Source organism: Rana temporaria, chromosome 4, assembly GCF_905171775.1.
Source record: "Rana temporaria chromosome 4, aRanTem1.1, whole genome shotgun sequence".
Lineage (NCBI taxonomy): Eukaryota > Metazoa > Chordata > Amphibia > Anura > Ranidae > Rana > Rana temporaria.
Window position 1 is genome coordinate 223,344,217 of NC_053492.1, and position 15,297 is coordinate 223,359,513.

The following is a 15,297-nucleotide window of genomic DNA, read 5'->3' on the forward strand; positions in this document are numbered from 1 at the left end:
AAGCAAACTTACACTGTTATACAAGCGGTACACTCATTACTTTACATTGTAGACAAGTGCAATTTCTTCAGTGTTGTCACATGAAAAGATATAAGAAAATATTTACAAAAATGTAAGGGGTGTACTCACTTGTGTGAGATAAAGGGCTGGGAGGCGCCCACGTCAAGGGGTTAATGAATTTTATTGCACAAAACACACTATAATACCCAATTCTTTCCATAAAATATAAAAAATGGGATAATCAATACCCAACATGTCACGTTAAAAACAGGAGGAAAAGGCTGGTTCTCTTAAGAATGCAAGATGGTTTGTTCACCAGTTATATATAATTTTTACTTTTAAACAGAAGTGCAGTTTTCCCTTTGAGTATTACATTAAAAACAAATACATAAAATACAACCCTGTTTTCCCCCCAATGTAAGAAAAGAAAAAAAAAACTTGCAATGCTTTTATTTTTCACAATTTCAATAGCATTAACTTCAACTTTTATTTAGTAGATGCCCAAGTTTACTGAACCAAAACACATTACGCTTAGCATTATTGATTACAATACTAATTTTGTTAAGTAATTTGGACTTACAATACATATATCAACTCAAGCTCTTAGCAAAAGTGCTGAACTAAGATAAACATCAATTAGGTACAGTATAATACACAGTTATATTTACATGAACACCGCATATAGTAAATTGCAGCGTAACCTAAAAGATTAACGTGTGCTGCAATTTATGTTTCCATCAGGTCGCGTGATATAGCATAGTGCATTTCCATACCATTTTGGGCTTTATTATTTGAATAGAAAGCCTGATTCCCATGCAAATAACATGTAAATTAGAATCCGTCCAGACTGTAAAGCCTCACAAAACAGTTTACTCATTTTCCTGCCATGGTCACAGTTTATAGCCTAGCTAGTCAGAAAAGTTTCCATACTTTTTCAATAACCCAATTAAACAAAAACAAATGTTACATTTCAACAAATTCCCCAAAAACCAAGCTACTGGTGTGAATGTCTCTCACCAATCAGAAACAGACCTCACGAGGGTGGCCTGAGGGCCCAACATCCTCTAGTGGGCCCTGTGCTCAATGCCCAGCATTGTGGAGCTTGATTGGCATTGGCCATTGAACATTGAACATCAGAATTGGCAGGTCCGCCACTGGCATCCTGTGCTTTTCACAAATGAGCAGGTTCACCCGGAGGACATGTGACAGACATGAAAGGGTCTGGAGAAGCTGTGGAGAATGTTATGCTGCATGTAACATCGTTCAGCATGACTGCTTTGGTGGCGTGTCAGTGATGGTCTGGGGAGGCATATCCACGGAGGGGCGCACAGACCTCTACAGGCTAGACAATGCCACCCTGACTGGCCATATAAACTATGTAGTCGCATTAAGTTGCTGCAATGACATTTCAACAAAATGGACTAGCCTGCTGCATGAATTTTTGGGGTGTCTTTGAATTCAGCCCTCTGTAGGTTGATAATTTTCATTTCCGTCAAACAATGTGCCATCCTTTTGTTCCCAACACATTACCCAGTCCATATCATTATAGATATCCATCATATTTTCTCCCCACTAAGATCTGATTTTTTTCACAGTGTTCCTTTAATTTTTTTGAGCAATGTACTTTCTGAGATGCAATTTTTTTCCTCACAAGGCTTAGGTTTCCTAAAGCTTCTGTTAGGATTGGTCCCACAAAGTATTCTCCGAGATGAAAATTTATTTCCTCACACTAAGTCATGTATACCCTCTATTTGAAGTGGTAGATCTTGCTTGACATGAAATGCCTGGCTTCAATATCATTAGGCTTGCTGAGTCAGAGATACTACTTTTCTTTAGAACCAAAGGCATAAAAATCTTTACCTTTAAAGCCAGCAACCAAGAAGCAGGATAGAAAATCAGTCAACAGCAGAGGATTTGGTCGATATGTAGGAGCCCACAGATCATGCCATGAATCTGATCAGATTGGTTTACCAGATCCACCTGGGCCTGTCCAGTGTACCACCAGAATGCCCTCCATCTCGATCTTGGAAAGCAAAAAAAAGGTAGGAGCTTTAGGGGAGGAGTAGACATCAGGTTGTGCTGATCCCACTACACCTCCAGAGAATTCACTGCTTTCACCAGTGGATCTCTGTACCTGTAGAAAAGCATGTCTAGTTTTGTTGAATCTGGAGGTCCACATCCTGAATCCTCCACCTGTGGCAGTGTAGAGGCCATTACCCTGTGTCCAGACATTGCAGGCTAAGGAAGTCTGCCTGCCAATTGTCCATGGCTGGAATGTGAACAGTGAACAAGGTTGGAACATGAAATTCTGCCCAGGACAGAATGTTTTTACTTCTTTTGCCACAGAAAGAATTCTGCCTCCACCCAGATGGTTGTTGTACACCACTGCCATAGCATTATCTGATTTGAATCATGATGCAATCTGATTTGGATCAAGCATGAGATATCATTTGTCCAAACGCACACAAAGGCTAAGAGTCATCCCCTCCATTTTGAAACGTTGGGGCATTCCTTCATGCTGAAAGAGAACTTGTCTGCCAGTTTACGTGCCTGTTCAGCAGACCAACATTTAAACCAAAGAGTTCTTCTCAAGTTCACCGATAGGAGATCAATATGAAATTAAAATGGTTGACACCCACCAGTCCATCTATACTGTAGTGCAGTGCTGCTGTCATGAACTATAAACCCTCCACAAATAAAGTATTAGTGTGGAGCAAGGTAGGACCTGTTGGCAAGGTAGATCTGTTGGTCTATTCCCTAAAAGTTTGACAGACTAGCATTAAGGCAATGGAAGACTGCAATACAAGGCCTGGCAGTGAAATCAAAGTTTTAAAGAGTGACTCAAGCGGTTTGTCCAAAAAAAAAAATGAAATACTGGGACATCCTCTATAGGGACTGTTAAAGCTTTATTAAAGAGGAACTGCAGTCTGTGGACATAATTTGTAATAAAAAACATCTTTGCCATTCTGAAGCTTCCCTCCAACCACTTTGCATATTATTTTATATATACTGTGATTCTGTACTTGCCAAATATGCTGCAGAAATCTCCCTCCACTAAGCCTGGCTGTAGCCCTTTTAATTTTGGGCAGCTGAAGCTGCTGCCTGTTCACTTCCTGGATTTACACAGGCACACAGAGGAACCCCTCCAGCTCTGATTGGCACTCCTATGACTCAACCCCCTCCCTTCCTGGCACACTCTCACAAGAGTTCGAGAGAGAACTGTAAATGAAGTGGGCTGTATAAGGTATTTACTGGTAGAAAAAAAAAAATGTTTTACTATCCAAAGTTAAAACAACAGGGGCAGAAGATTTAATAGATGGAAAGTTGAAAAAATTACTGAAGGTCCGCTTTAAGATAAGGCAGGGACCATAGACCGATAGCAGCACTGGTAGAAGCTACAAGTCCCCAGGTCCTGACAGTCACATTTCAAGAAGCCCCCCCTCGTCTTTGGTCCAGTAGAATCTAGGTACAACCTCCAAAATTTTGCTGAGTATATGTCAATCTGCATAAAGTTAAACCTTTCTCTGTGGAGAAAATACATCTATCCTCCTAGGTCATTAGCAACAAGCTGAGGAATGCCAAGAGTGGGAGGGATTATACTAGGCTGGTCACAGTTATTTGCTTGATAATGTTTAAATACCCCTGTAGATGGCAGCATAACTCAAATTGCAATGAATCTTGTACACAGTGTGCAAAAAATAAAATAAAATGATGTCACTCTAATTGGCCATGTTCCTAAATTTAAAACCCTGTTCTGATCAGCATTTAGTCAGGAAGACTTCTGTGAAACTGCTGTGAGTCACGCTGCAGGCTTTATTTCTGGCATTTATATAGATGACATATTGTACAATGAGAGATTTACAGATTACACAGAACCATTCATGTCAGTCCCTGTCCCTAAAATTAAGCTAATGTTCTTAGCACACTCATTAACACAAGGAGCAATGCTGAAACAAAGTTGATTGATCTACCAGTATTGTTTTGGTCAAGGGAAGAAACTGGAGCAGAACAAACCCACACAAAGAGGGGGAGGTCCATACAGATAGTGTTCCTAGCAGGATCTAAAACTAAAAACCCTCATTACATGCATGCACTTCAGCCTGATTGCATGCTATTAACCAATTAAGGACCCCTTCACGCCAATATACGTCTGCAGAATGGCACGGCTGGGCACAGGCACGTACCTGTACATCGCCTTTAAGAGCCCCGCCATGGATTGCGAGCATGCCACCAGCGGCGCGCTCGCGACCTGGTCCTATTCTTCGTGACCCCGCCCACGGGACCCGTGGACCTGATCGCCGCCAGTGTCTCGCGAGCAGGTCACAGAGAGGAAGAATGGGGAGAGGCGAGTGTAAACAAACCTCTCCACCTGCTTCCTAGTGTGGCTGTCGGTGATCGTCTGTTCCCTGTGTTGGGGAAAGACGATCAGTGACGTCACACGCACAGCCACGCCCCCCACAGTAAGAACACTCCTTTAGTACACACTTAACTCCTACAGCGCACCCTCCTGGTTAACCCCTTCACTGCCAGAGTTTCACAGTAATCAGTGCATTTTTATAGAACTTTTCGCTGTGAAAATGACAATGGTCCCAAAATAGTGTCAAAAGTGTCCGATGTGTTCGCCATAATGTCGCAGTCATGAAAAAAATCACTGATCGCCGCCATTAGTAGTAACACAAAGTATTAATAAAAATGCCATAAATCTATCCCCTATTTTGTAAACAATATATTTTTTTTACCATAAATATGAAAAAAAAAATTGGTATCGGCCTAAACAGAGGAAAAAAACTTTTTTTTATATATATTTTTGGGGGATATTTATTATAGCAAAAAGTAAAAAATATAGCATTTTTTTTAAATTGTCGCTCTATTTTTGTTTATAGTGCAAAAAATAAAAATCGCAGAGGTGATCAAATACTACCAAAAGAAAACTCTATTTGTGGGAAAAAGATGACGCCAATTTTGTTTGGGAGCCACGTCGCACGACTGCGCAATTGTCAGTTAAAGCTACACAGTGCCGAATCGCAAAAAGGGGCCAGGTCCTTTACCTGCATATTGGTCCGGGTAGACAACCTAATGGTGACAATGGTGGAACATACCTGTGCAATACATAAATATCAGCACAAACAATTGGCTTCTATCTGCAAGGGCATGTGAGGGCGACAATGCAGGGGAGCAACTGGTAGACAGAGAGAGAGTGTTGTTAAACCATAATAGGAAGTATTTAAATAAACTCCATAGCAGGATGACCAGGTATTAAGTTAATAAAAACAACTTTAGATTTAGAAATATATTAAAAGACACTTGAAATTACCTAAAGATTTTAAAGACTAAATTAAATATTTTTGGTGATTGGGTTCACACTTACTTTAAATTAAATCTGTCAGTGCTCAAAATATATACTCCAGATAGCAGCTGGTACTAGTAGCATACAGAATTATCCCTGCAGAGTACCAAAGAAATGTCCAAAATTATGATTCGTGGTATGCGAATTTCAACTTTTGAAAAATTCAGTACCAAGGATTTAAACCATTAATGCCATCTCACTGACCTACTGAACAGCAACAAGTGCTGCACTGTGAGATAAGCTGCGTTCCTAAGCACCAACATTCTGAGAAGCGTGTCTGGACGTGCACATATTTACAGGATTCACTGCACTGCTGTGGATTACAGGAGTGCAGTTAATTCTGTACCTGTTTTCAGCAGTCAGTGGGCTGAAGCCCGCTGTCGGCTGACGTCACAGAGCCGGTCTAGGCTCGGTCAAGATCACAATGAAGTCAAGATCCACCCACATGCCTGGACCTGGACTGGCACTCGACTCACCCTCTCAACAAGCCGCTGAAAGCTTAAGCCAGCCGCTCCCGCCCCCTCCACAGCCCAGCATTCCAGGGGGCTGAGCAGCCAGCTCTGACTTCTCTGCTCAGGTTGCCATGAGAACCGAGCAATTGGCGGTGTTTGATTGCTCAGTTCTCAGTGTTCGAGCCAGCAGGGGACAGATGCAACATTGGAATGATCCACCTAGGTAAGCATGATTCTTAATAAAAAAAAAAACTCCATACTTCTCTTTTAAGTTTTTAAAACATATTTCATTACAGATATCCCAATAAAGTTAAACTGACACTATCTGAGATGTGGATATTTTTAAGCTTTAGGCTGCATTCACACCTGAGCGTATAGTTTTCAGGCAGAAAGTCAGGCGATTTTTGCCACAATTTTGTACAGGTCAAAAGGTCACCAATGTAAAAAGCAGAAAACGCTTGTAATCTGCCAAAAAAGAAGCTCCGGTACTTTTTTAAGTTACGGGCCTTTTGTTTCAGGCGACAGAATGCTCAGATGTGAACAGGGGCTATTGAAATGAATGGAATTGGTCTTGTTGGGCGTTTTTAGAGATGAAGCCTACAGCAGAAAAATGCACAAAAATTCCTAGGTGTGAACAAAGCCTTAGGTCTCGTTCACACTTGAGCATTTTGTAACTTGTAACTTACAGCTCAAAGAGGCTCAACAAGAAAAATCCTATTCATTTCGAAAGCCTCTGTTCACATCTGAGCGTTCTGTAGCTAGTAGCAAAAGGCCTGTTGCTACTTTTCAGGCAGAATTTTTTTGTCCATATAGACTTCAACGGAATTGCATGAAAACACTAGATTTGAGTGTTTTTCCAGGTGTTTTTTGTTTTTTTTTGCCAATTTCCTCTTCCTAGTGATTTCCATTGGCTTAAAAAAAAATCATCTGACATCTTTGCAATTCTGTTAAAAAAAAAAAAACCACTCAAAAATGCATAAAAAAACACCGGAACATGCAACGCTCTATTGTGAATGTAGCCTTAATGTAGAGAAACAAGAAATTAAAGTGACATTAAACCCAAAACAAGTAATATATTGCCGATTATCAATGCTTACATGTTGAGTTGAGTGGAGCGTCATCTTGATATAGTGCGGTCATTTACCCAGTAGGATCCCAACGCGCTTGCAACCCAAGGTCCCCAACACACATTTATACATATACGAGTGTGGAAGGAAACCCACACAGTCATAGGGAGAACATGTGCTAACCACTACACCACTGTGCTGTTGTGGATGCATTCGTTTTCCTTTTTAAAGTAGAGCTATACACCTTTTCTCCAGTGCTGGATGTCCCAGAGCTCCCTGCCGACCCCTGATAATCTTCAGCCCCGTGGCTTCCGGGTATTGATCCCCAGATCTATTTATATGCCATCTCATTATTATCTTTTGAGCAGGAATTATATTTCTATTATCCTTATAACAGAAGTCAGTTTTTTGCTAGAGGGTCAGAATCCTAACATATTTTCTGATATATTCCACCAGAGTACAAAATTCCCCCTGAAGAAGACCTTGACAGTATTGGTCGAAACGTGTCGGGGTACTCATATGGAAGTTAATTAAATTATGGCTTATCATGTACTGTATTGTATGGTTGACCATTTTACTACTGCGGTTACATCTTTTAAATCATGTATAACCAGAGTTTACTATTTTAATGACTCAACCATGCTGTATCCTTAATCATTGTAAAAACAAAGTAAAGATTCTATTTTAATACATTTAATACCTCTTGAATTGTATACATTGTCGCTAAAAAAAAAAACCTCTCTTTATATTTTGTCTTTGATCCCCAGATCTTTCATTTGGCTGGGCCAAGATGATGTCACTTCCACACATGCGCTGGAGATTAGCTATCTCAGGACTGTATGTCTGTTCTGCATTAAAAATCCTGTCTGTTCGCAATTTTATTTTTCTACTTTAAACTTTTTTTCTCCTTTATTTTCAACTGTTGATTTTTTTTTGCAAAAGTGGCAGAGAGAGGTTGAGACAAACTGTTTACCGCTGACAGAGGTGCTTACAATGGCCAGCTTTTATTCATTTATGTAAACACTTTATCCCAAAAAGAAAGAAAAAACTGTTCCTGTAATGGCTTAAAAAGTGTTATCTAAAGTTTGGGTTTACTTGGTTAGTCAAGTCCATCAAAATCTGCTAGTGCATCTATCACTACCCTCTCCTCCTGACTGACAAGGATACTGTCCGAAGGTGTCTGTCGCTTTTTTCACCCAGTGTGGAGCCACCACAAAACAAGAAGTTTGTTCCTGGATGGACCACCGGTGAAAATATAGGAAAAGGGCCAAAAAAAATTATAAAATAAAAACAAATGCAGCCACCATTTTTAAATGATGGGCAAACTGCCATGGTACATTCATTTTTCTTTCTGTCTTACAAGTGACAGAGTCTATAATATAATGTACAGTGGTGATCATGGCTAAATATATCTGTACCGGCTAATGTGTTTAAAAAGAAAAAAAATCAATATCTTAAAGACAAACTATTTTACCATGTTTTTTAGCACTACACCTAGTAGAATAAAGCAAACCGAAAAATCCAATTTAGCTTAACTGTGCACAACATATTAATGTCCCCGAGATGCTTTCCCTGAACTACAAATCCATCATATGGCTCAACAAGATGGAATACAAGTAAGCCTTTGTGATTCCTGAGAGCAGGTTTAAGTGCTCATGAAGAGAATGCTCTCACTTCCACACATGCGCTGGAGATCAGCTATGTTGACCCTTTGCCATACGTATAGCTGATCCTGTGAGCAGTCAATCTGATGGGAGAAAAAAATGCTATAAAACTAAAAATTAGATCAAAAATATATTGTACAACTCTGAAATACACATTTTAGGCTATGCCAGGGGTCTGCAACCTTTAAGACATAAAGAGCCACTTGGACCCGTTTCCGAAGGAAAAAAAAACCTGGGAGCTGCAAAACCATTGCGACATTTTTAAAACAAATATAACACTGCATATATTGTTTCTTACCTTAATGCTATATACAGGATCGTGCAGTCAGATTCCACCTTCACATGCCCAGCAAATGCAATACTGTTCAATATATCAGATAAGATTCCACCTTCACATGCCCAGCAAATGCAATACTGTACAATATATGATATTGTACAGTATTGCATTTGCTGGGCATGTGGAGGTGGAATCTTATCTGATATATTGAACAGTATTGCATTTGCTGGGCATGTGGAGGTGGAATCGTATCTGATATTGTCAATATCAGATAAGATTCCACCTCCACATGCCCAGCAAATGCAATACTGTTCAATATATCAGATAAGATTCCACCTCCACATGCCCAGGCTGGCCCCAGCCCTAGACTAGCCCCCCCCCCCCCCCCAGTCCCAGACACTTCCAATACACACATGATGCCGGTTCTCACCTGCGCTGCCTGCTCTAGTGCTCTTACTGTCTGTGTCACTAATCGTTTGTCTATCTCTCTTCGCCGGGCCACGGTCTTTGATCCGGAGTGGAGCCTCCGCGGGGGATATGTCGGCGGCTGAGCTGAGAGCTCTCGAGTCGTGACAGGCTGAGGCGGGCGGGAGACTCCAGGCGCGTGCATGCGCCAGCGCCACCCGGGCCGCGAGCACAGACAGGCCAGCTCTGTGGCCAGTCACATGAAGCGCCATGACTGAATCACAGGCCAGCTCAGGCCTGTGGCCACATGACCCCCCCCCTGCCCCCCGCACGCCGCGCGGTAGATGTAATTGCGGTAACGCCGCCCAAGTAATGGGAACGGCGTTACTGCAAGGGTAAGAGTAATCAGGTAGATTACTCGTTACCCTCAAAAGGTGCCTCGGAGCCGGGGCAAAGGTTCAAAAGAGCCGCATGCGGCTCCGGAGCCGCGGGTTGCAGACGCCTGGGCTAGGCAGATTGTGCTTTCTTCAAGTGTATAGAAAAAAGGATTGGTTAAAAGGTCAAACCAAGGAAAGAAAAATGAATATATAAATGTTACATCCAAGACCACGGATATAACAATGAAAGTGTAAACTACTGCCATCTTTCCAATTGTATGGATACTATAAATTAATATATCGTGGTTATACTATTGGAAATATTAAAAGGAGAATTCTCCACTGTACAGGAGAAACAAAGATCTCCCTTATCCCAACTGGGACATGTGCTTCTTGCCATTGCAACCTGTGTACTATGTATGTGTTCCTACTGAGACCTCTGTTGTGTCAGTGCTGTGATGGAAGAGATTTCCCTGTCGATCTTGTCTTGGACAGCAGAGACAGTTGTTGCCTTAGGATCAAATCTTAGCTTAGTCAACTAAAAGCTGGAAATGATTCACTGCCCTACAAATCAGACTGATTAGCTCTTCACGTTAGGAACTATCACCACAAATATGCCAATAAATCTCTTTATCCACATATGGTCAGTTGTGTAAACAGAAACACTGGCTTAGCACAGTCGCAATTCATTCTCCACGGTATTCCGTCTTTTAGTTGACTTTTCTATTGATGAACTTCTCACCTTTAAAGGATATATGCCAACTTCCAAAAAGCCATGGCCATCAGCAAGCCAAGACAAAATTCTCTCAGGTCAAAGCAGCATTGTATTAAAAAAAAAAAAAAAAAAAAAACCTACTCGCTTGAAAGTGACAGAAGGCAGTTGCGGGAGGTATGACTTCTCTCACGCTATAGCCAGAAACCGACTTTAAAAGGGGTTGTAAAGGTTTGTTTTTTATTTTGTTAATAGGTTCCTTTAAGCTAGTGCATTGTTGATTCACTTACCTTTTCCTTCGATTTCCCTTCTAAATGTTTTTTTTCTTTGTCTGAATTTCTCACTTCCTGTTCCTCCTCAGTAAGCTGTTCTGGCTGACTAACCACCGCTCGGATGATGGTGGAGAGCTTACTGAGGAGAAACAGGAAGTGAAAAATTCAGACAAAAAAAAAAACATTTAGAAGGGAAATCGAAGGAAAAGGTAAGTGAACCAACAATGCACTAGCTTAAAGGAGTTCTCTGACCTAAAAGTTTTAACCCCCGCTGTGCCCGGGCTGTAAAAAAATAGAAAATAAACTGTCACTTACCTGCCTACGATCCCCCGTTGTTCCGATATCGCCGTCCCGTTCTCCGGTCCCGGGCCCCTTCCGCTTCCTGTGTGTCGGTGACTCATAGTGCGCTCAGCCTATCAGCGGCCGCAGCAATGTCCCGTCGCGGCCACTGATAGGCTGAGCGCACTATGAGTCACCGACACACAGGAAGCGGAAGAGACCGGGACCGGAGAACGGGACGGCGATATCGGAACAACGGGGGATCGTAGGCAGGTAAGTGACAGTTTATTTTCTATTTTTTTACAGCCCGGGCACAGCGGGGGTTAAAACTTTTAGGTCAGAGAACTCCTTTAAAGGAACCTATTTAGAAAATAAAAAACAAACCTTTACAACCTCTTTAAATGTTTGTCATCTCCATCTCTGTCCTTCAGCATCAATGTCAATTTTCTTCTATTACAGGCTGGACCTGTTATTACCGCTCCCGTGTCGATTCATTTATGATAATGTATGGCTTTTAGGTCACGTCTACCGCTAACAATCGGTGTGTGAGTTTTAATGCAACAAAAAAATATATATATATATTCTTGCAGTGAATTATTAAAGATACATGATTCTTATGTATATGTACAATTGAATGGGCATCTAACTCCTAAGTGAACCAAAACATCCATAACATTTTCAGCGTGCAGTACTCCATATCAAACCACATGATTAGCGCTGTACAATAAGCAATATCATCAAGTTTGTATTTGAAACTTCACAACACAGACATGTACTCAAATATTTACTTTACTGCCATCTGCAGCACTGTATAAGTTAATACACATACCTTCAGGGGCATTGGCATTGCAATCTGCAGAATGGAAAATTGTCGAATTTCCAATATTGACATCTAGACTGCTGTTGCTCTGTAAAAACAAGAGCATCCAAATCACCAGTAAATAAAGCTTCAAACAATAGAAAGTATAGGAATAAACATTTACTCAATATGTATACCTCAAACAAAATACTTAAAAGGTAAGTCTATCCAAAAATCTATATTTTTGTTACATAGGGGGAATAAGTGGAATCTGATGGTCTGAGTGGTCTTCAAGAAAAAGAAAATATCAAAAGTAATGGAGAATGCATGTAAATACTCTCATTTACATATGTGCATATGGTTGGTTTGAAGCAAAAAATAAAAAATAAATATGTGCAACAGACTCGTGGTAAAAAATTCTCAGCTTTTCACTTTTACTATAATTCTGCCAAATTTGTCCTAGCCATCAATCACCACGAAAGCTATAAGCAATGATCCTAAAGATATGTCAAAGCCACTGGAGACATGCCCACATCAACATTATTGCCTACATTATTTTGGGTGGATTTATTCTGGTTACTTAAATTGGAGTTCCACCTAAAAATGGAACTTCCGCTTAATCCACTCCTTCCCCCCCTTACATGCCACATTTGGCATGTCATTTTTTTTGGGGGGGGGGAGTGGGGGGGTCATAAGGAGTGGGACTTCCTGTCCCACTTCCTCCTTCCGCCGAGGGGCTGGTAGGGCGATTAGCTTAATCGCCTTATCGCAGCCCCTCCCTGTAGGCGAGCGCCTGTCCAATCGGACGGCGCTGCGCCACTCGCGCATGCGCAGTGCCGCTCGCGCATGCGCAGTGGGTGCCCGGCCGTGAAGCCGAAAGCTGTCACTGCCGGGTGCCCACACTAGGAATGAAGACGCCGGCCAGCGAGGGGGGGCGAGGAGCGGAGCCCTGGCCGGCGCGTCGCTGGAACCGTGGAGCAGGTAAGTGTCTGTTTATTAAAAGCCAGCAGCTACACTTTTTGTAGCTGCTGACTTTTAATAAACTTAAAAAAAGGCTGGAACTCCCCTTTAATTGCATAGCAAATTCTAAATAAAAAAAAAAAAAAAAGAAGATACATTCTAAAAATAAAATAAAATTATATTATTCAAAGTGTCCAATATAATATGATCCAATAGTAATAGCCTCAAAAAGCCATACAAATGAACCAGAAGCATTGATCTAAGAAAGCAGCTGACCAACAGATGGCAACAAAAATAATTAATGTTACTGCTAATGAAGCAAGCTGAGGGCACAGTCACAGGGCGTGTGTTCACCATAGTAATAATTGCTCATTACTACATGCAGTTGTCAATACAAATTGACAGTTTGCTAGACTATGCATCTTAGATGCAGTATGTTGTACTGTGAGGCGATTCTAGCTTTCAGGAAAGTGTTACTGTGTGTTGACCTCTGTATACAGAGAAAAGAATCCCTGTGAAGACATCCAAAGCTTTGCAATGTTCATGCGATGAAAGTATGGATTCAATGTACTTGGCTTACGTTATACTGGATCTGTAATCACAGATTATGCTTAGGATACCTGTAATTCTTATAAGAACAAGTGACTTCTACAGTGACATATAGACAGTACATTCTGCTGCAGGGTCTTCAATGCATCTACTGCAGGTGAAGTGCACTCGGCATTAGCCGTTACATTTTCAGCTGCACCATCCAGAGGACTATTCTTTACAGAAGGAATGCAAAGGATCATAGCTAAAGTTTAATAAGCCATAACAATGAAACGTGATTTGCTCCCTTTTGGTCTATTAAAGCTGAAGTTTAAAAATAAAAAAGTTCCATATATCTTTAACCACTTCAGCCCCGCAAGAATTTACCCCCTTCCTGACCAAAGCACTTTTTGCGATTCGGCATTGCATCGCTTTAACGGACAACTGTGCGGTCGTGCGACGTGGCACCCAAACAAAATTGACTGCCTATTTTTCCCACAAATAGAGCTTTCTTTTGGTGGTATTTGATCACCTCTGCAGTTTTTATTTTTCAATAAAAAAAAAGCAATATTTTTTACTTTTTGCCATAATAAATATCCCCCAAAAATATATTAATATTTTTTTCCCTCAGTTTGGACCGATATGTCTTCTACATATTTTTGGTAAAAAAACACTTTTGACACTATTTTGGGACCATTGTCATTTATACAGCGATCAGCGCTATAAAAATAAATGCACTGATTACTGTGTAAATGACACTGGGAAGGGGTTAAACACTGGAGGGCAAGGAAGGGGTTAAGTGTGTCTTAAGTGTGTCTTGGAGTGATTCTAACTGTGGGGGGCTGAGCTACGAGTAACGATGACAGTTCCCTAGGCAGAACAGGGAAATGCCTTGTTTACATCCGCATCTCCCCATTCTGCAGCTCCGTGACACGATCACAGGACACCGGTGGACATCCGCGGGTCCCACAGTCACGGAGCTCGCGGCGGGCTTGGGCTGCCGGCTCGCGCCCACTATGCCGCAATTTTAAGGGGACGTACAGGTACGTCCCTTTGCGCAGCCGTGCCATTCTGCCAACATACATGGTTAATCACATGACTTAGCGATAATGGCCCACGTTGTGCAGGCAGTTGGATCCTGGAGAAATGTCCTTCAGGTCTTCAGGCAGAAAAGCAATGCATATGGTGAGACAGGGACATGCCTGCTTCTTCCTCTATTGAGAAAAGTTCTTTCACTACATGTACTGCCTGTAACAGGATCTATGAATGAGGGAACATTTGGTGATCAGGAGTCTCTCCTCCATTCACAGACCATGTTACAGACAGTGTAATCAGTGAAAGAACTTCTCTCAATGAAGGAGCGGGCAGAAGGATTTGAATCACTAGAGAAGAGGAGATCAAGGAAAATCTTCTTTCTGCTTACAGCAAACTGATTACATAATCTCTGCCAAAGAAAACTTACAGAATGGAGCTCAAAGACTGCTTTTTAACCACTTCAAAACCTGGCACTTTTACCCCCTTTCTTCCCAGGCCAATTTTCAGCTTTCACCGCAGTTGCACTTTGAATAACAATTGTGCAGTCATAAGAAATTGTTATCATTTTTTTCACACAAATAAAGCTTTCTGTTGATGGTATCTTTTATTATAAAACAAAAAAGACCGGAAATCGTGAAAAAAATTTTTTTCTTTGTTTCTGTTATAAAACTTTATAAAATAACCTTTCTCCAGAAATTTAGGTCAAAATGTATTCTGCTACATCTCCTTGGTGAAAATAACCCAAATCAGTTTATATTTAGTCTGTAAGAAAGTCATACAAACTAAGGTATATATATATATATATATATATATATATATATATATATATATATATATATATATATATATATATATATATATATATATATATATATATATATATATTTATATATATCTTGAAAATCGGTCAATCCTGATGTACCGATGGTCTAGCTCACTTCCTAAGGCCCAAAAACGCCAGGACAGTACAAATACTTTCCAAATGACACCTTTTTTTTAGAAAGCAGACAGTCTGAAGTATTTAATAAGAGACATGGCAAGTTTTCTGAAGTTGTATTTTTTGTCACAATTTTTTTTAATTAAAAGAAAAAAAAAACTGACCAGAGCAATACAGTGTTACCAT

The 15,297-nt window shown here is 40.8% G+C and overlaps 1 protein-coding gene across 1 annotated transcript in view; it reads right to left on the bottom strand.

Annotated features, from left to right (window-relative positions):
- The window catches only part of LMBRD1 (LMBR1 domain containing 1), a 275,940-nt gene that overhangs the window by 67,646 nt on the left and 192,997 nt on the right, over window positions 1–15,297 (bottom strand). The window contains exon 14 of the mRNA XM_040349910.1: window positions 11,682–11,760. Within this exon, the coding sequence (XP_040205844.1) occupies window positions 11,682–11,760 (79 nt within the window). The remainder of the gene's footprint in view (window positions 1–11,681; window positions 11,761–15,297) is intronic.